Source organism: Oratosquilla oratoria, chromosome 21, assembly GCF_046742065.1.
Source record: "Oratosquilla oratoria isolate Oo_2021 chromosome 21, ASM4674206v1, whole genome shotgun sequence".
Lineage (NCBI taxonomy): Eukaryota > Metazoa > Arthropoda > Malacostraca > Stomatopoda > Squillidae > Oratosquilla > Oratosquilla oratoria.
Window position 1 is genome coordinate 50989077 of NC_134797.1, and position 21601 is coordinate 51010677.

The following is a 21601-nucleotide window of genomic DNA, read 5'->3' on the forward strand; positions in this document are numbered from 1 at the left end:
CAATATTGCTAAACTCCCCCCTATCAGGAGGCTAGGACAGTGTTCCTTACAGAGGACTTTGTAGTATGGAATTTAATGAACCATGGCCCTTGGTTCAACTCACTGGTGGCAGGGTTGAACCTGCCATCACCTCAACCTTCGTCACAAGAAGCCATGCCCTCACCCTCTCAGCCGGCATGTATCCATTAAAAACTATAAAATAAATCCCCCTCTACCTATGAAGCAGTTGGAGCAACTTGAGGGAAAATACCATCTCCAAAACAGCAGTGCAGTATCATTAAAAAACATTTCTGTGAGGAAGGGTGATAAAAACATTATGAAATTCCCATACTGAGGGCCTAGATATTATGTGTAACATCCACCAATAACTTTGCCCAGATGAAATAAAAGGCCTAACTGGTACTTTCAACCACTGGGTGTACAACAAAATTCCAGCTAACTGGATAAGAGCCCAAATCAATTGATCTATTCTCAACAATCAGGAAAATATAGACAATTTACAATGAATACAAAATAAAGCATTGAGAATGATAAGATGCATCAAAACCACCTCAACAGAATATTTGCATCCAGGAACCAAAATCCATCCCAGAAAGCTTCACATGAAAATGATAGGTAGAAAAAACAATACAAATCATTGTCAAGTTGAGTATTTATTATCTGGTTTCCCTTTGTAATTTGTATTGCTATATGTATACTGTATCAATACACAACAAATTCATCCAGCTTTACAATATTATTACAAAAAACATGCATGTACCAAGGGCTTTTTCTCCACTTACAAAAAATAAATAATCACGACCAGACACACAGATACAAATACTTTAATCCTCCTTACAAAAGGGATGGTCAAGGTGAAGGATGCCACTTGCTTCAACTCCAAGAAATTGACTACCGATAAGTCTCCAGTCCCTTTGTTCCACCCAATTATGTAATTTTTTTTTTAAACCAGACATAAGAACAGTGACAGTATTCTCGTCCCCTACCACAGGGTGCTACAGAAAAGGACAGGTGGTGTCAGAGTGGTAATAATGTACAGATTAGAAGGGTAGCAGAAAGGAGGGATAGAAGAAGTTAAAAATGACTCCACAATCCTCTTTGAGCAGAGATTAGTTTCCAATCATATAAAGATCCTGCTTGACTCTGATACATCTGGAATGCCACACAAGTCCCTTAATTGTTGACTACATAAACCTCGTGAAGTCAATGTCCGTAAAGGAAATTCATGACCATATGCTGTGTGTTACCTAAAGTAGATAACACTTATCCAGGATACTAATTCCATACAAATTCCCAGCCAATAGATAACTCCAAGTATCAATTTATTACCCATAGTCTCTAGTTGCTGTAGAGAGCTGCCTTCCTCAATACACACCAGAGAATAGTTTAGGTCACAGCAACCTTCCAGATTTTCAGTTGGACATACATTGGCAGTGTTTGTATACAATGCATATTCCAAGGTGATCCCAATGGTCAAGAACATGTAGCAGCAGCAGCAGCAGAAGGAACCAAGAAACATTCATGGTAGATTCAAACAGGTGGAGGTTTCAGCTACACCAAAGTTCCCCCTTGAGGTCCACATGAATGATAAATTGGGGTTGAGGGCAGTATGATCTGCCCTTTGGATGCCTTGCAAGTTTCCTGGAGTTTCATTTCCTATAGAGAAAACTCTTCTGGGTGTATGTAGCAGATAAGGTGAGTGCCCAGACTCCTTTGTTTGTAACCTGTTGGTATTAGTCGCATCTGCTCCTTCCTGAGCTGCTTCTGTCCAGGCATCCTTTCATAACTTTCCTTTTATCAAAATCTGATGTATCCTGCAAGGTCTTGTTAACACATGAGCAGGGTGGGGGGGAAACCTACTGGTAGCTATTTCTAAGTATACTGGCCCTTTGGTGGACCCTCTGCTTCACCACTCATGTTTTTGTTCTATTGCCAACATGATGAGCACACCTGCATCCATTGGCTAGCTTCCTAACGTCAGACCTTTGATTAACCTAGGAATCTAATAAATTTCTCTTGCAAATCAACCACAAAAACCAGCATAAAGTTCAATTCCGAATTTCATTACTGTAGATTAATGGTTTTGTACTTTAAACTCCATTAGCCAACTTCTCTTAAAACAGGACCAGAAGTTTCATTCAGTCATTTTGATACATGTTCATGGAGATGTTCCTACTAATGTTGTAAGATATAAAACAATTATATCAGGACAAGGTGTTCTATTGTCACATTTCAAATGCACTTAAGAAAAATATGTGGATCTGCAAAGAATGCAAAACCTTTATTTCTTAGTCCTCTGCCAAGTAGGCGGAGTCAGCTGTTCCAGCAGCTGCATATCCACACGTAACAAATGCATCTTGCTAGACGGCAACTTTTTTTTTTCTATAATCATATTTAACAAACTTCCTGTCAGTGCCCTTGCAATTTGTTTCTAAAAATGCTGGCAACTGTTTTGTAGGAGAGCTTCATTTGGTGTCTCCGCAGCCTCCACCACGTATCCGTTTCCAGAGAGGTGCTGCTGCACCCTGAAATATTAAGGTGAAATTCAACAGTTAAAAAATGGAACGAATACATATTCATTCCAAACACAACTGCATAATTTTAATAAAGTGCCAAAACTCATCTTGAGTATTTCATTTACATGTGGAGGTATCAGACCTTAATCAGGTAAGCTTGGGGACCATTAGTACAGGGTCTAACAGATAAATCCGTACAACTTCTTATCACATGTTTTAAGATTAATATCTCGGGTTAAAATAAACAGAGAGTTATGAAATTTTCAGTATATTTAGAAAAGGCAATAAGAACAATGATTTCATTCAATGTAACCACCTTCAGCTGTTATGACGCTTTCAACGCGTTTACGAAACTTGGATACAGCGTTGATGATCTCAGACTTTGATAATGAACCCACAGCCTTCTTGATGTCTGTCTTCAGGGTTGTTATACTTCTGTGTGGCTTGTCACATGCCTTGGCCTCAATTCGCGCCCAAAAATAATAATCTAAAGGGTTTAGGTCTGGCAAATTTGAGGGCCACAACTCTTTGTTCCAGAACTGCACATTTGACCCTTCGAGAAGGTTGGTGGTCCTCTTCGCTGTGTGGGCTGGAGCCGAGTCTTGTTGGAAGACAAACTGGTTGCCACTAGCCTTATCTTTCATCCAGAGTATTATTTTCTCTTCTAGAACTTTGCAATAGACAACGGCATTGACTTTCTCCTTGTTGTTGAAGAAGTGAGTGAAGACGTCCCCCTCAGTTGACACCACACAGAGCACCATGACACTTGCTGGTTTCTTCGTCGTTGTCTTGTGTTGAACCTCTGAGGATGAGGAGGCTATCCAGCGATCATTCCGCTTATTGAAAGTCGCATCAACCGTGAAAATCTTCTCGTCGGAAAAAAACTTGATGACTGAGCCATTCGACTTCATCCAGTTCAACAGCTTTTGGCACCTGGTCAAGCGGATTTCTTTCATTTTTCGTGTCAAAAGATGTCTTTTTCCTTGTGAGAATGAGGTTAATCCCAATTTCTTTAATGCTCTGTGAATTGTCATTGTGCTGACACCTCTCTTCTTTGCCAATGTCAATAATGGTAAGGCTGGATTTGCATTGACACTTCTCTTGAGACCAGCTAAAAAGCGAGGTGTTAGAATTCTGCCCCTTCTGGGCTTGTGAGCAGCTCGTTGGTCTTCGCCGGTCTCATCAAAACGTTTACAAACATCGTAAACAGTTTGTCTGGAGTATTTTAGCATCCTTATTATGGCGCTAGGAGTGTGACCCGCGCGACGAAGTTCGCATATGGCTGAACGTTTGGCTTGTTCCATTGCTTAATGTTTATTGCACCAGTGCTAGTATACAACTGGCTAAATTATTAGACAAATGGAAGTATCTGGAAACAATCAGAATTGCCATATGTTACTTTTTAAGTCCTTAAAACCTCTTCAAAGTTTGTACGGATTTATCTGTTAGACCCTGTATTCTGGCTTTGAGCCATACATTTGTTTATCCATATAACAAGGGCCTCTTCCCCCTTATAAGGGATGCCTTTGTATGTTTGCAGCATCCCCCCATTTTATTGCCATACACAAAAAAACATCCACTAAAAGAAAGTGGCCAAGTCAAATCATGTGCCCATTCTGTCAAATTTGCTAGCCTTTTAACACATCTTCAAAGAATTCTATCCAAAGGCAAATGTTCTGGTCTGCTATGAATATAAAATTGATGGTTACTATAGTACCTCTGTTACAAAATTAGTGTACACTCACACACTACAGTGTAGAAATTTAGAAACTTGTTGGCCATTTTGACACGACTTCCCATGATACTCAAACAATATGTAATGAAAGCAAGTGTTCCAGTCTGCTGCAGAATTCAAACTGTTGGTGATGACATGTGTCACTACCAAACTAAAAACTAGGCATATTTGCAAAACTAATGCAAGAGTTTAAAATTTTCTAGATTCACTCCTTTATCTGCCAATTATATTTTTCCAAATTTTGTAGGCCTGATTTGTGTGTATATATATCTTATAGTGGCTACCTCTTATATGGGGGAAGAAGCCTTTGGTACAGGTACAAAGATAGATCTATATACAAAAAAAGCTTTCCCCTTATAGGAGATATAGCAAGCCAAGCCAAAATAGAGATACCTACTATGATACTTAATGCAGTGGTTATCAGTAGTATGTGTCCTACTGTGGCAGCCACCATGAAAGCCACAATTTCGACACCATTCTGACAACAAATACAATTATGAAACTTGATAGTACATTAATTACAAATCATGTAAGGCTGAAAAAGAAAATGTGCATACAGATGAAGAATTCTTCTTCATTACTCAAGGCAACTTTCATCTCTTTTGCAAGATAAGTATGAATGTGGTAAATTTAGAGGGATTAGATTGTAGTGCATGGGTGAAGGATGGAAATGAAGGGATTCACTATGGTCTTGGATCCCGTGTTGGACTTGTGATCAACATCCATTACCCTCCAGGATGGAATTTCAGAGCTCATATATGACTGATATATGGGTAATGCTATGACCTTACCCACACACCCACCCACCCAACTCCCCATCCATGAGAGTTGGAATGCTGGCTCGCAGCATGGTAATACTGAAATTATTTCAGTCCTGGGTGGGATTCGAACTCAGACTGCTAAAGTACCAGTTGCAAACAATACCACTGCACTGTTGAGTGACTGGTTTGAGGTGAACAAGGGACTATGTTAGGGTTACGCGATATTACCATAGTTGTTAAATGTGTATATGGATGGGAGTGTTAAACGAGTTAAATGTGAAAACTAGGCAGAGGAATAAAGATCAGAAGTGAGGGTGGAAGGACATAGGAAGGCGAGCCAGTTGTTGTTTGCAGGTAACACTGCATTTGTGACCAATTCCAAGGTGAAACTGAATAAATGCTTCAACTTTCATTAACTAGAAACCTGTAACCCCCATAGTGAATATTTAAAGTGTTTTATTGTTTCCCCTCCACCTGCCAAAAGAAAGCAACATCTTCCCCATAGAACATCACAAGAAAATGATTAGTACATATTTCTATGTATCTACCCATCTCATTACACCACACAACTACAATAAAAAGCCAGTAGCATGCTACTCAAAAGATTTACAACCTTTCACCTGTATCTCACAACTATATTAATCCCACAACCCACTAGGTTACACAACATATCCATAAAAAAACACATTCACACTCAAATCACAATCTAAGTATTCCAAGACCAACCACCAAATACACTTCTCCATGGATCTTATGTGGGGAGATCACTTGTGAAGACATTGACTGATTAACCTTCAATATGATGATGCCTACATAGGCGTCATGAGGTGCAAGTGCATACAAGAGAATGCCATCGTCATCATCTTGATTATATTTATTTTGTAGTTGTAGTTGATTGACCCTTGAATTCTGTGAACTGGTTTGATCATGTTTTCTGTTTATTATTACTCAGAGTGAAGGAGAATGGTTAATACAGCAGTGACTTTATATTTTATTATGTAAGTAGTGTGATGCATTGTACATTAGGCATCCAATGCAGCTGAGTATTCCTCCTTGGAGGGCTTCAACGCAGACTTTTGGTCCCAGATACTTGGTTGTTATGTGTTATCATCCATTGTCTATCAACTCAGAAGCTTGCTAGCCATTTCTTGTTGTTGCAAAGTCTGTTTCTATTATCTTTTTAGACTATGTGTCTGGAAATTCTAATAAATGCCTTATTCAGCTGCTGTTTGCTGACGACACTGCACTTGTGGCAGGATCGGAGGAGGGATTGAGGAAGTTGGTGACAGAGTTTGGGAGAGTATGTGATAGAAGAAAGCTAAAGATAAATGTGGGTAAAAGTAAGGTGATGAGATGTACAAGGGGTGAAAGTGGCAGTAGACTGGAAGTGAGCATTAAGGGAGAGCGACTGGAGGAAGTGGATAGTTTTAGATACTTGGGTGCAAATGTGGCAGAAAAAGGTGGAGTGAAGGTGGAGGTAGAATGTAGATTGAGAGAAGCGAGTAAATGCCTTGGTGGATTGAAGAGTGTAATGAGGAATAGATATTTTGGAATGGATGCTAAGAGGAGACTGTATGAAGGAGTGATTGTGCCAACAGCACTGTATGGGGCAGAAACATGGAACATAAGAAAGGAAGAGAGAAGGAGCTTGAATGTGTTTGAGATGAGGTGTCTGTGAAGTATGATGGGGGTTACTAGGCTAGATAGAGTGAGAAATGAGGAGGTGAGGAGAAGAATGGGGGTGGAAAGGGAGTTGGGAGATAGGGTTGATGAAAGAGTATTAGGATGGTTTGGACACATGGAAAGAATGAGTGAAGAAAGACTAGTAAAAGAGGTATGGAAGGCAGATGTGGAGGGAGTGAACATGAGGGGATGTCCTAGGATGAGGTGGATGGATGGGGTGAAGGGGGTTTTGGGGAAGAGGGGAATGTCTGTTGAGGAAGGACTGGAGAGAACAGAAGACATGGGTGAATGGAGAATGTTTGTATATGGATGATGTTGTGATGCATGAGGTGGAATGGGCGGGGGGATGGGGGGTGAGGTAGTATGTGTGAGCAAAATTTGACGCAGCCCGAAGGGATTTCTCCCCATCTTCTCCTTTTATGCAATGGGGGGACGGAGAGGGGGGGGGTCGCTGATTTAATGAAGCGGCCTTGCTGTGGATGTGCTGTGTCTTGCGACACTGCTTCTGACCCAGGGCAGTGGACAGAGTGCAGGGATGACCCATCATCCAGTTAGTGCTAAGATAAGAGGGAGGGTGGAGGGGTGTGGAGTGTATTCAGGGATGGAATGGGTGGGAATCATTTTATGCCTTTTCCTTTTTGGCTACCTCCCTTGTAAGGGGGAAAAAGCCTTGGTATATGTATGTATGAACTACATACCTAATTATACCAAAGGCTTTTTCCCCCTTACAAGGGAGGTAGCCAAAAAGAAAAAGGCATAAAACCATTCTCACCCATTCCATCCCTGAATACACTCCACTCCCCTCCACCCTCCTTCTTATCTTGGCACCTCCTGGATGACGGGTCATCCCTGCATCTTGTCCACTGCCTTGGGTCAGAGGCAGTGTCACAAGACACAGCACATCCACAGCAAGGCCGCTTTATTAAATCAGTGACCCCCCTCTCCATCTCCTCACGCAGAAAAGGAGAAGATAGGGAGAAATCCTTTCGGGCTGCATCAAATTTTTCTCACACACTACCTCACCCCCCATCCCCCCACCCATGAACTACAACATAAAAAATAAAACCAGTAGTATTCTAATCAACAATCTACAATAGCCAAGCCCCTGTATACCACAATATGTCCATACAAAAACACACACCCATTCAGATTATAAAACAAGCACTCCACAACACTAAATGGTATTCTTAACCTATCTATATACCAAAGGTTTCTTTTCCCTTACAAGGGAGGCAGGTAGCCAAGGCATGCAACCATCCCACTCCCATCCATCATCCATTTGTTTCCCTTCTACCTTAGCTCTTTGTGGATGGACCATTCTTTACCTTGTTTCAGAAAGCAACCTAACAGAGATATCACTCCCACAACAAGTAAGGTTTCCACTAGTATAACTATGTTCAAGTTGCCCACATAACTGACCTAGCAAAGGACCATCTGCTCAAAATGCAACCACCACACAAAAGACAATTCTTTATATAGTAAACCCTCAATATAACGAACCTCGTAATAGAGATTTTTAGATATAATAGATATAATAAATACTATTTTCCAGTTAAACTATCCACTGATATAATATACTCAGTTCATTATATAGGATGGAAGTTTGCAAAGAAGGACACTGTTGGATATAACGAAGGCCATATTCCTTCCAAACTACTCACTGCTATTGGTGACAGCATCTGAGAAACCTAAACTTCCTTCACATGATTCAGCCCAATGTTCAATAGGTGCAGACAGTTCACTATAATAAAATCTTTAAATATATCAAAATCTCTGCTATAACAATAAAATTTCCCACCCTAATTAATTTACTGTACTACACTGGTGGATTAAAAAGTGTAATGAGAAATATACATTTGGGAATGGATGCTAAGAGGAGGCTATATGAAGGAGTGATCGTGCCAACAGCATTGTACAGGGCAGAAACATGGAATATAAGAGAGGAAGAGAGAAGGAGTTTGAATGTGTTTAAGATGAAATGTCTGAGAAGTATGATAGGGGTTACCAGGCTAGATAGAGTGAGAAATGAGGAGGTGAGGAGGAGAACAGGGGTGGAAAGGGAATTGGGAGATAGGGTTGATGAAAGAGTATTAGGATGGTTTGGACACACGGAAAGGATGAGTGAAGAAAGATTAGTAAAAGAGGTGTGGGAGGCAGAGGTGGAAGGAGTGAATATGAGGGGGCCTCCTAGGATGAGATGGATGGATGGGGTAAAAGGGGCAATACAAAAGAGAGGAATGTCTGTTGAGGAAGGACGGAGGAGGACAGAAGATAGGGGTAAATGGAGAGGGGTTGTGTATTGATGATGCTGTGATGCATGAGGGGGAGTGGGTGGGGGATGGGGGGGTGAGATCGTATGTATGAGAAATAAATTGGCACAGCCCGAAGGGATTTCTCCCCATCTTCTCCTTTCCTGCATGAGAGGATAGAGAGGGGGGGGTCGCCGAGTTAATGGAGCGGCCTTGCTGAGGATGTGCTGTGTCTTGTGACACTGCTTCTGACCCAGGGCAGTGGACAGGATGCAGGGATGACCCGTCATCCAGGAGGTGCCAAGATGAGAGGGAGGGAGGAAGGTGGAGGGGTGTGGAATATGTAGGGGATGGAATGGGTGGGAGTGGTTTCTATGCCTTTTTCTTTTTAGCTATCCCCCGTGCAAGGGGAAAAAAGTCTTTGGTATATGTATGTATGCATGTATGTACTACACTATCGTACACTCATTCTTTCCAGACAATACAAAATCTCTTTGATGAGTAATGGTGGACACAGGTCTCTTGCAAGAGGTCAATCAGTCAAATCACATCCCAAGGTATCTACTGCAGGAAACCTAGAGCTCTCAAATAGCCTGTCTTTCACAATCCTCAACATCATTCAATTATTATGATGGAAATAAGCTTACATACTTTTTTGTGTTATCCTCGGCATTTTTAATTGTTATTCCGAACTATGTGTTCTTTTCATTATCTGCACTTCATGTACATTGATTCAATGCCAAATAAAATTATTATTATTATTATTAATGGCTGTGTTATCTGAACTATCTAAAAAAAAATTCAACTCACCATAGGCAGAGGGTCAGGGGCCCTGACAGTGGCAAGAGCAAGGAGGATGTTGGCAAGACTGGAAGAATAATCCTTACCGCCACTGAGGAGGGCACCCACGGCCAGGACATACCTGAAACATAACCAGGAGCTCCATGTTTATGTGTCCCAAAACCTGTCTGTCATGTTCTTTATTAACTCACATCAGTAACATGTCTGGATAATGCATTCCATCTAACAGTTCAACATTTCATTTGCAAAGGATTACAAAGGAAAAGGATAGTGACAGGAAACCTTTTTATCCATAACTAGGTCAGATGCTAGCAATAGATAGTTAAGCAAAGAAATGAATAAACAAGCATACCAAACAATTGGCAGGCATTACATCTTAAAACTTCTAACCATACCACACTGCACTGCCCCTGCATACACATACAGCACCTTTTCAGCTTTATAAAAGAGGTGGCCCAGTCAAAGCCTACCCATCCGACACCTAATTCATTATTTCTCTCATCTTTGCACCTCATTGTTCAGGTCATCCCTGTCTCCAGCCTCATTGTTCAGGTCATCCCTGTCTCCAGCCTCATTGTTCAGGTCATCCCTGTCTCCAGTCTCATTGTTCAGGTCATCCCTGTCTCCAGTCTCATTGTTCAGGTCATCCCTGTCTCCAGTCTCATTGTTCAGGTCATCCCTGTCTCCAGTCTCATTGTTCAGGTCATCCCTGTCTCCAGCCTCATTGTTCAGGTCAAAAACAATGTATCAAGACATAGGATCTCCACAGCAGACTCCAACAGCAGGAGCTACCTTATACTCACCTCTGTCATATAAGGCAATCCCCCACCCCACCCCCAACCTTATGAAAATCTGATCTGCCACAGCCTGGAACATGTAGCAGCAGTGTGATCACCACAAATACAAGGCTAAAATATTATGCACATACAAAAGGACAGCAACCAAAATGGTCTCCTGGCAAGATGAGATCACACAAGGAAAGGTTAGAACCGGATTTCCTCTCGTTTGAAGAAAGAAGAATGAGGTGACATGACTGCTGTATTCTGACCACTGAATCAAGGTGACAAAATTGACAGGATCTGTTTGGGATGGGAGAGTAACAAGACATCATGGAGGAGGAGGAGAAGAAAATAATAATAATAATAATAATAAAATAAATAAGTAATAATAACACATACATATACCAAGGGTTTTTTCCCCCTTACAAGGGTGGGAGCCCAAATCAAAAGACATAAATTCACTCCTACCCATTGAGGTATATGTTCCATTCACCATCCCTCCCTCCCTCTTTCTTGGCTCCTCTTGGATGACAGGTCATCCCTGTATCTTGTTCACTGCCCTGGGTCAGAAGTAATGCAGCAAGACACAGCACTTCCACAGCAAGGCCGCTTCATTTAATTGGCGACCCTTCCCTCTCCGTCCCCTCACGCAGAAAAAGAGAAGACGGGAATAAATCCCTTCAGGCTGTGTCAAAATATTCACCCATACTCCCTCATCCCTCCCCATCCCCCACCCAGTCCCTTCCATCCATCACAGCATCATTCAATGATAATAATAGAAATAAAAATGGCAAGATGCCTAGAGAATACCAAGAAAAAGTTTTCTATACAGGTGTAAAAAAAAATTGGAATAACTTATGTAGTATATATACAGAGAATATAGCAAAATCAAACTGATATTGATGAAACAAAATCCTACAATCAATGCTCTTCTACACATTATAAGTAGGGATGGGTGCGGGGTGCATGCCTCAGCTGGCTACTTCCCTTATAAGGGTGAAAATCCATTTGGTAAACAAAACTGACCTCAGAGACTTATCTTTATCCAAAAGGCTCATTAAGCATGAAATTAAAACAGTCTTATTACTATTACTTACATTGTAATGATGGTAATGCAGATTCCAAGCAAAGGGGTGGTAACTGCAGGTTTAGTCTTGTCATTGCAGAACGGCGATGCAACATTTCCGGTCATGCTGCCTGGTCGATTCTCAATCACAAACACCTGAGAACCAGAGTCGCTATCAACACCAATCTTCAACTCTTCCCTCCCGCAAACTTTAAATATAAAGAGGTGTGTTTCTGAAAGCATTACTTTTTTAGAAATCCTGGGTCAGGCTGTTGGAATGAAGGCTTAAATAAACTTTTCTAAGGTTCTATTCAGTACATGGTTTTCATTTTACTCCCTTTACTTCCTCTTGGCACTTGTTATCTCTACTATACACTTATCTATTCTCATTATCTACAATTGCCTCCATAACTGAAACAGCTTCATCCTTATCCTACATCTGAGTAAAAAAGACACAAGGTAAACACACAGTGGAACAATTGCAGATATGGGATGGAGCTCTCCTATCACTGCTACTAGCATTTTTTTCTATTTAACACTCCTCGGTCTGCCTCAGCGAGGTCCAGTGGCATGACTTTGAATCAGCCTAAACCTACCTTAATATTCTGTGGTGCTAACTAAATTGGTATTCTTTATATTACAACTTCCCAGCCTATTCAGGATCCTACTTACCCTCCTCCTGGCAACAAGGGGAGCAACACTGGTAAACAATCTGGTGAGGTGAATGGTCCAGACAGCCACAAAGATGAGGTAGAGAGGCACACCCAGGAGGCAATAAAATACAGTGGCCACGCCACCACCGATCGTCTCAGCCCGCATGTTGCTTCCTGCAGAAGAGCCACCTTTTCTTGAATGGTTACGTTTACAGGACATTCAAAACACTTCCATGTCAGAGGGATCTTGCATGTGTTCTCAACATTCCCATCAGATCATTTGACAAAACAAAAATGCCTAATAGTTATTACTAGCCTTTCTTCATTAGTATATCTGACCTGTCAAATCCCACCACAAACAATGAAAGAATATTACTATATGGAAGTTTTTGCTTTGAAAAATGTATGCATATATCCATCTATATGCATGTTTTGTCACACTTGATCAAGTAGGTCCTCAGAGTTGCCAGCTTACCAATGGTGGTGACAAGGCCATAGCAGTGGAGTAGTGTAGGCCAAAAAGTCCAGGGCAGTGTCGAGTTGGGTGTTGAAGACCACTTGGGACTCGTAGGATTCTTATCTACCTGCAAGAGGATGTCACCAAGTCATTTAAAAGTTTGCCCTAAGCAGACAAGGGTGTTCTCTATAGCTGAATACAGTTGTCTAGTTAACACAAGAGCTTTACCAGTACAATTTAATCTCAATCACAGGCTCACCCAGTGATATCAAATGCATGCATGTATGCATGTACCAAAGGCTTTCCCCTACACAGGGGGTAGCCAAAAAGAAAAAGGCATAGAAACCACTCCCACCCATTCCATCCCCTACATATTCCACTCCCCTCCACCCTCCTCCCTCCCATCTTGGCACCTCTTGGATGACGGGTCATCCCTGCATCCTGTTCACTGCCCTGGGTCAGAAGCAGTGTCGCAAGACACAGCACATCCCCAGCAAGGCCGCTTCATAAATTCGGCAACCCCCCTCTTCGTCCCCCCACGTAGAAAAGGAGAAGACGGGGAGAAATCCCTCCGGGCTGCGTCAATTTTTTTCTCATACATACTTCCTCACCCCCCATCCCCCACCCACTACCCCTCATGCATCATAGCATCATCTATACACAACCCCTCTCCATTCACCCCTATCTTCTGTCCTCTCCCATCCTTCCCCCATAGACATTCCTCTCTTTTGTAATGCCCCTTTCACCCCATCCATCCATCTCATCCTAGGAGGCCCCCTCATATTCACTCCTTCCACTTCTGCCTTCCACACTTCTTTTATTAATCTTTCTTCACTCATTCTTTCCATGTGTCCAAACCATCCTAATACTCTTTCATCAACCCTATCTCCCAGTTCCCTTTCCACCCCTGTTCTCCTCCTCACCTCCTCATTTCTCACTATCCAGCCTAGTAACCCCTATCATACTTCTCAGACATTTCATCTCAAACATATTCAAAACTCCTTCTCTCTTCCTCTCTCATGTTCCATCTTTCTGCCCTGTACTATGCTGTTGGGACAATCACTCCTTCACATAACCTCCTCTTAGCATCCATTCCCAGATATCTATTTCTCATTACACTTTTCAATCCACCAAGGTGTAACTAATTGCCGTTACTGGGCTAGTGACGGCCGGGAAGATTGACAGTCGGTTTTAGCTTCTGGGTTTATTGACGTCACTATGTATATACACTAACACACCCGGCCCAGACTAGGCCTAAAAGGAGACTGACCGCGACCTGACCCCGGCAACCCTTTAAGTACTCTCCTTGAGTACCGAAAAGTAGCCTACCTCTGGCTGGAGCAGGGTTGCCGGGCATAGGCCTGCAGTGTGTTTCTACGAGGATACAAATACATACAATATAGGAGAACTAAAGACTTATTCTACACATACTTAATATGAGGCCGAAGGCCAACTATTTCTACACCGTCTATCACTTCACGGTTGCTCCCACTGCTGGGGTTGCGATGTCATAAGCCGACATAGCATATGTGGGGGCTTGTTCGCCACATTTACCCCCCTTCCCCTGCGAAGCGTGGAATCGTGATGTCCAAGCAGGGAGGCGGGGCGTGGGTGACGTCAAAGGAGGGAGGAAGCTGTGGAGGCGGCGACATCGGCGGCGACGACTGCGGCAGCGGGAGCATAGGCCGTCTGCGATGTCAGTGGAAGCGCGGACTTCCGCAGGGGCGCAGACGGTGGCGGTGACGGCGGTAGCGTTGTGACGTCGACCTGGGAGGCAGTCGTGACGTCGAGCGAAGAAGCGCAGAGTTGCTCGTGGGCGGCGGCGACGGTGGGCGGTATCCATCGTGGAGGCGTCCATGAGTGACGTCAGTGGCCGCGGGATTCGTGATGTCCGACTGGGTGCGCGCTCGGAAACACGAGACACGGGGGCGCCGCGCCTATGGGCAGGAAAAGGGTGCCGGTGACCCCGTACCAAGTACCGGCCCCCGCCGGTGTGTCACACTATTGATCTGGTCCTGGTACCTTTGGGGTCTACGCACCACCCGGCCCGACCGCAATATCGTGCCCTCCGGGTTGAATTCTCCGTCTCCTGGGGTTATGTGGAGGTGGCCCTGGTGGGGACTGAGCGGCGCGGGGAGTGCGATGGCCTCTGGTGTATTCTGTGTGGGCGTCGGTGGGCGCGGCAAGTCCTGACTGCCATGGAGCGGCTGCGGGTGTGGTGTCGGCTCTGCCTGGGGGAAGTAGGGGGTGGGGGGAGTTGGGTTTCGATGAGGAGGTGTTGACGGACGAGGCTGAGAGGGTGAGGGGGGCGGGAGGGAAGGGTGTACCATTTCATCTTGGGTTGACCTGGGATGAACGAGGACCGCGTGAGGGGGGTGAAGAGGAAGGGGTTGAGGAGGGGGAGGACTATTGGAACGACTTGGGAAGTGGGTGTGACTGTTTCTTTCTGTTCAGGGAACGGGTGTATGACAATTGTGTGGGGAGTGGGAATTGGAGGAAGGTGATGAGTTGGAGGAGGGGTGGTAGAAGTGCGATGTGGATGGGGAGGGTTGGGGGAAGGTACTCGAGGAGGAGGAGGAGGAGTGGTATTAGAAAGGCGATGTGACTGGGGTGGGTTGGAGGACGGCACGAGAGGAGGAGGGGGATGGTTTGGGGGAGGAGGGGTAGGTACTGTAAGGGTAGACTGGGCGTTTGCGTCCACGTGGGCGGGTTTCACCCTATCCCATGATACCGCTGAGCGCCGGCCACCTATCTGTACGGTGACGTGCTTTTGTGCGCGTGCCAGCACCTGGTAAGGGCCTGTGTACCTCGGCGCCAAAGAGCCAGCACGCGCGTCTACACGGAGAAATACCTTGTCTGCCGACATGAGCGTGGGGTGGTGGTATGTGGCGGATGCTACAGGAGGTCTCGGCGGCCGAGGTGTGAAAGACCTCATGGCTTGGCGAAGGGCAGGCATGAATGTCAGTTCTGAGTACGTGTCAAGTGGAGGCGTGTACTGTGCTGGCAGGCGTAGGTCTTCGCCGTAGACCAGTTCCGCTGGCGTGAGCTGGAGGTCCTCCTTCACGGTAGCACGGATGTTCAAGAGAACGATTGGGAGTGCGTCTGCCCACGACGTTGGATGTGGTTGGGCGCGAAGGGCTTCTTTCAGTCTCCTATGGAAACGCTCTACCATTCCGTTGGATTGGGGATGGTATGCGGTGGTACGCTGCCTGTTTGTGCCCAGGAATAATAGAAGATCTGTCCACGCCTTCGATTCCCACTGCGGGCCCTGGTCCGTGATGATTGTGTGAGGGGCTCCCAAACTAGCCACCCAGCCATGCAGGAAATGGAAGGCTGTACACTCCGCAGTACTATCCACCATGGGAATTGCCTGCATCCATCTAGTTGCTCTGTCAACGCAGGTGAGGAGGAAACGGTACCCCCGGGAGGGGGGTAGGGGTCCCACAATGTCGATGTGGACCGTATGAAATCTCTGGGTTGGTGTTGGTATCTGCTGGAGCGGGAGCTTGGTATGCCGATGGATTTTCGCTGTCTGGCACGGAATGCACGTGCGCACCCATGCATTTAGGTCCCGCTTCATCCCTGGCCACACGGCCCGTTTCTGAATTAGGCGTTGTGTCGCGAGGATCCCGGGGTGGGCCATATCGTGGAAATGACGGAACACAGATTGGCGGAATGCTTTCGGGATGTAAGGGCGCGCGTGCCCCGTGGAGATGTCACACCACAATGGGGCCGCCAGTCCCTCAGCCTGCTGCAGTACTAGCCGGAGCGACGTGGTTCCTTCTTTTAGCTCCCGTAACTCCTCATCTTCCGCTTGTGCTTGCGCGATTGCAGCATAGTCCAGCGTTGCGGAACGCGTAATTGCGTTAGTACTACGAGACAATGCGTCCGCCGCGGTGTTATGAGATCCCCGTATCTGCCCGATTTCCGTTGTGAATTCAGATATGTATGCGAGGTGGCGTATGGCTCTCGGGGTTAGCTTGTGTCCTGGGCTTGCCATAACATACGTAAGGGGCTTGTGATCTGTAAGCACCCTACACGGCCTCGCCTCTAGGAAATGGCTGAAGTGGCGCACTGCTTCATATATGGCTAGAAGTTCTCGATCAAAAGCGCTGTAGTGGCGTTGGGCGTCATTCAATCGCTTGCTGAAGAATGCCATCGGGGAGAGGACGCCCTGCACCTCCTGCTGGAGGACGGCGCCCACTGCCTCTGCCGACGCGTCTGTCGTGAGGACCGCCGTCGCTCCCGGCACAGGATATGCGAGGAGGGACAGCTGCGCAAGGCGGTGTTTAATATCCTGGAATGCCTGCTCTGCACTCGCGGACCATTGTAGCGGCTTCGGCGAGTGTTTCTTTGTTCCCTTAAGAAGATCGTACAGGGGCACGAGGAGGCCCGCAGCCCCCGGGATGAACCGGTGGTAATAATTTACCAGACCGAGGAACTGTCTCAACTTACGGATGGTGGTCGGCTGTGGGAAGTCGTCGATCGCCTTCACCTTTTGCGGAAGGGGCGAAATACCCGACGCCGAAACTCTATGGCCGAGGAAGTCGACCGACTCGGTCCCGAACACGCATTTTGCAAGGTGAATCCGCAAGCCGTGATCATGGAGTCGCTGGAAAAGAAGGCGGAGATGTTGGTAATGCTCATGATGGGATGCTGAAGCGACGAGGATGTCGTCGATGTATACCACGACGAAGTCTAGTCCCTGCACCACCTGGTTCATGAAACGCTGGAAGGTTTGTGCGGCGTTCCGGAGGCCAAAGTTCATGACCGGAAATTCAAACAGGCCGAATGGGGTGGTGACAGCCGTCTTGGGGATGTCCTCCTCTGCCACGGGGATTTGATGGAACGCGCGCATCAAGTCGATTTTGGAGAACACAGTCTTCCCGTGCAGCCTGTCATGGAAGTCCATCACATGAGGTATCGGGTAACGGTCCGGTTGCGTCATCGCGTTAAGAGCTCTGTAATCCCCACATGCACGCCACTCACCATCCTTGGCTTTCGGCACTAAGTGCAGGGGCGATGCCCAACTGCTGGCCGACGGGCGCGCAATACCATCCTGCAGCAAAAGTTCGAACTCTTGCTTTGCTGCTTGCAAGCGTTCCGGCGGGAGACGTCGGGGACGGGCGAAGCACGGCCGTCCTTGCGTGATAATGGTATGCTCAACGGTGTGACTCAGTTTTCGTGGATGGGGTATACTGGACGTGATGGAGGGGAATTCTCGGACGATGTCGTTGTACGGTGAAGGCCCTGAACGTGCGTAAGCACCGGCGCTGGGGACGTCCAGAGGAAAGTGCGGATAGAGGCGTTGGAAGGCCTGTGTATCAACCGTTGGCGCCGTGCATCCACCAAAATGTCATGTTCCCGCAAGAAGTCCAGTCCCAAGATGGGTTGTCCTACGTCCGCCACCACGAAAGTCCACGGGAATGATAGCTCGGGGGCAAAGGAGACGCGCCAGTGCCTGGTGCCGTATGTGGCAATTGGAGTGCCGTTGGCAGCTAAGAGGTCGTACGCCGTATGTGCATGCGTCCTGTCCTTAGCGGCGGGGGGGACAACGCTAATGACGGCACCCGTGTCGACGAGGAAGTGACATCCAGTCACCGTATCCGTGACGCGCAATAGGGCGCGACTGTGTACCCGGGACGGGCGAGGGGGGTTGTGACGGGGGCGTGGAGGACAGGCCGTCGGCATATCCTGCGTGGAAGCGGGAGGGACTATCGCCTCCCGCTTGCTGCGTTTCCCGACCCCCGTGACCAAGGCTGATGCTCAAACCAAGTGCATGGAGGGCTGCAGTTTCTAGCCCTGGGGCCAAACGTAGTGTGGTAGAAACAATACGCGCGTCGACTTGGAGGAGGTGGGTCGCGCACGCCCCCTGCACCGACTAGTTGTTCCAGCATGCCTTCGACACGCGCTAAGCGCACATCCAAGGTGTCCGCTGGTGCAGGCCGCGCCGTACTGGCGCGCGCGATAGCGTCAGTAGAAGCACCGGCAGTATCACTACACACACGAATCGGCGCACTGTTGTCGACGTTATATACACGAGCACTCTGGTTAGAAATGTTACTGTTCACTGATCCAGGGGGCACTAATCCTGCTGCCATATCCTGCGGAGCGAGCGCGTGGAACAACCTGTCGGCCTTTTTTTTATATTCATTGATATCAGTAATGTCTAACAACGTAAGGGGCGCCCGTACGTGCGGCGGGAGTGATTGTTTATGCCGAAACATCACTAATGCATCGGACATCGGTGATCCGGCGGCCCGATTGAGGTCCTTCAGGCGTTCAAGGAAGACGGAGGGCCTGCCACCGTCGTAGGTGATGGTATGGAGTTCCTCCATGGCAAGCTCCGTAGTTCTCCCGCACGCCTGTTTGAGGGCAACCTTGAGGGCGTCGTACTGGGCAGTCGCTGGGGGATCTGTGAGGAGTGTAGAGATGCGCGCTGCAATCTGTGCAGGGAGGGCCGCAACTGTCAGTCTGAATTTGTAGTGGTCGGTGACTGTGTCATCGTCCGTGGGCCAACAAGCGTCGATGTGCGCGAGCCAGAGGTCGATGTCGTAGTTGAATGGTGGAAGTTGCACCGCCATTGGGGGGTGGTGGGTGGTGTCGAAAACGCCAGAAAAACAAAAACCAACCGGGCTGGGTGTCGCGTCAAAACTCCGGGTTCACCAATGTAACTAATTGCCGTTACTGGGCTAGTGACGGCCGGGAAGATTGACAGTCGGTTTTAGCTTCTGGGTTTATTGACGTCACTATGTATACACTAACACACCCGGCCCAGACTAGGCCTAAAAGGAGACTGACCGCGACCTGACCCCGGCAACCCTTTAAGTACTCTCCTTGAGTACCGAAAAGTAGCCTACCTCTGGCTGGAGCAGGGTTGCCGGGCATAGGCCTGCAGTGTGTTTCTACGAGGATACAAATACATACAATATAGGAGAACTAAAGACTTATTCTACACATACTTAATATGAGGCCGAAGGCCAACTATTTCTACACCGTCTATCACTTCACGGTTGCTCCCACTGCTGGGGTTGCGATGTCATAAGCCGACATAGCATATGTGGGGGCTTGTTCGCCACAAAGGCATTTACTCGTTTCTCTCAATCTACATTCTACCTACACCCCCACTCCTCCCTTTCCTGCCACATTCACACCCAAGTATCTAAAACTATCTACTTCCTCCACGCCAAATACAAGCAAATATTTGTATACTGGAGTCTTTCATGATTTATTAATTTTTTTATCCTTATCCACAGAACACTTGCTTTGATGTCCACAATTTATTTGTGCGAGAGAGAAAAAGAGAGAGAGAGAGAGAGAGAGAGAGAGAGAGAGAGAGGAGTAAGTGAGAGAGAGGAGTGAGAGTGAGGAGAGAGAGGAGTGAGTGAGAGTGAGAAGAGAGAGGAGTGAGTGAGAGTGAGAGTGAGAAGAGAGAGAGAGGAGTGAGTGAGAGAGAGAAGAGAGAGAGAGGAGTGAGTGAGAGAGAGAAGAGAGAGAGAGGAGTGAGTGAGAGAGAGAAGAGAGAGAGAGGAGTGAGTGAGAGAGAGAAGAGAGAGAGAGGAGTGAGTGAAAGAGGAGTGAGTGAGAGAAGAGAGAGAGGAGTGAGTGAAAGAAGAGAGAGAGGAGTGAGAGAGAGAGAGAGAGAGAGAGAGAGAGAGAGAGAGAGAGAGAGAGAGAGAGAGAGAGAGAGAGAGAGAGTGAGGAGAGGAGAGTGAGGAGAGTGAGGAGAGAGAGGAGAGAGGAGAGAGAGGAGAGAGAGGAGAGAGAAGAGAGGGAGAGATAGGTGTGTGAGAGAAGACAGAGAGGAGAGAGGGAGAGATCGGCGTGTGAGAAGACAGAGAGAGGGGGAGAGAGAGGAGAGAGAAGGAGAGAGAGGAGAGAGAAGGAGAGAGAAGGAGAGAGGGAGGGAGGAAGGGAGGGAGGGTGAGACTCAACCATCCAAATGAGAAGTTACTAATTGGTTTTAGTAATACTTAACCCACATCATTGGTCCCTATCTGGGGGTACCAATAGCTGAATGAAACCATCAGCCTGAACAAAAGAGTCGTGCTCCAGGGTCAGTGACCTGTCCTTAAGTGATTTCTTGTTTATGTATATGTTTAGTTGTGCACAGCTACGCGATATAGCATTAGGAAATTAAATATTAATTTTGTAAATTATAATACATGAACGTAATATGCTATAATCTTGGCGTAATTAGATAAAAATACCTTGCTACAAGCAAATATACTAACGAACGAAGTCGCTAGCATAGGATCAGGACGCCATCTTGTCGTTTGTCAAGTGTTTGTTGTCTGCCCGGTCCAGTTGAGGCCTGGTGTACGCCCTCGGTACTTCCGCCAGTATCTCGCGAGGTATATATTCTTGAAGGAATGCTATGCAGCTGAAATCCATGCATTCCTTCAAGCTATGAGAAACCTATATACTGCGCCGCAATCAGAAAGAGGGATTGAACAGGCCGCCAACATCAGTGACGACGACGACGACGATCCGGATGACCTTAAATTACATGTACCGATTTACTAAATACACGTTAGGTTAGGTTAGGTTAGAATAGACAATTATATCATCCTTTCATTTCTTCGACGTCGGCATCTATCAAAACAAACATGGCGTACCATTCGTCCGGCGCGACTTCGTTACTTACGAAATCTGTTTTAGCAACATCTTTTTTCATTTCCGCTAAGAAAATTGCATATTACGTTGATAAAATTTACAAAAATAACTAATTTTCTATTGCTATTTCACGTAGTTGTGCACAACTGAACATTTACTTGTTGATCTTGTTCAAATGCCAGATGATTTCCTTCAGTTGATGACCTCGATACTCAAGGGGTTAAGAGGAACCCTGGTGCTACAACTGACCAACTAAGAAATATGCTCACACACACAACAACTATT

General features: G+C 46.3%; 2 protein-coding genes across 3 annotated transcripts; both read right to left on the minus strand.

The window, feature by feature from the left end:
* Positions 1-634: 634 nt before the first annotated feature.
* On the minus strand, positions 635-12399 carry LOC143036922 (uncharacterized). 2 transcript variants are annotated; one of them, XM_076204922.1, is made up of 4 exons: positions 12263-12399; positions 11622-11746; positions 9755-9866; positions 635-2525 (listed from the first exon to the last, which is right to left on the minus strand). In XM_076204922.1, the coding sequence occupies exons 2-4, from the start codon at positions 11704-11706 to the stop codon at positions 2432-2434; spliced, it is 291 nt and encodes a 96-aa protein (XP_076061037.1). In that variant the 5' UTR covers positions 11707-11746; positions 12263-12399; the 3' UTR covers positions 635-2431. The 2 variants fall into 2 exon arrangements, with proteins under 2 accessions (XP_076061037.1, XP_076061036.1); XM_076204921.1 differs by lacking the exons at positions 11622-11746; positions 12263-12399 and adding exons at positions 4649-4729; positions 10993-11261.
* LOC143037158 (uncharacterized) lies at positions 12024-19284 on the minus strand. The gene is made up of 8 exons (XM_076205274.1): positions 18579-19284; positions 18101-18459; positions 15552-18017; positions 14723-14931; positions 14181-14637; positions 12685-12827; positions 12263-12437; positions 12024-12029 (listed from the first exon to the last, which is right to left on the minus strand). Exons 1-8 carry the CDS (start codon positions 19282-19284, stop codon positions 12024-12026), a joined length of 4521 nt encoding a protein of 1506 aa, XP_076061389.1.
* Between the last annotated feature and the right edge of the window lie 2317 nt (positions 19285-21601).

Excerpts from the sequence above, each read along its gene's own strand:
- LOC143036922 (XM_076204921.1), bottom strand. The coding sequence starts at position 11,063 with ATGACCTGTCATCCAAGAGGAGCCAAGAAAGAGGGAGGGAGGGATGGT. Across the intron at positions 9,867-10,992 it reads TGGAACATATACCTCAATGG|GTATGTCCTGGCCGTGGGTG; the intron begins GTAGGAGTGAAT and ends GTTATGTTTCAG. Across the intron at positions 4,730-9,754 it reads CCCCTGACCCTCTGCCTATG|AATGGTGTCGAAATTGTGGC; the intron begins GTGAGTTGAATT and ends ATTTGTTGTCAG.
- LOC143037158 (XM_076205274.1), bottom strand. The coding sequence starts at position 19,284 with ATGGCGGTGCAACTTCCACCATTCAACTACGACATCGACCTCTGGCTC. Across the intron at positions 18,460-18,578 it reads CATGCTGGAACAACTAGTCG|CCTTGGTCACGGGGGTCGGG; the intron begins GTGCAGGGGGCG and ends TTTGAGCATCAG. Across the intron at positions 12,828-14,180 it reads CCCCAGCAGTGGGAGCAACC|GTAGATAAGAATCCTACGAG; the intron begins GTGAAGTGATAG and ends ATCCTCTTGCAG.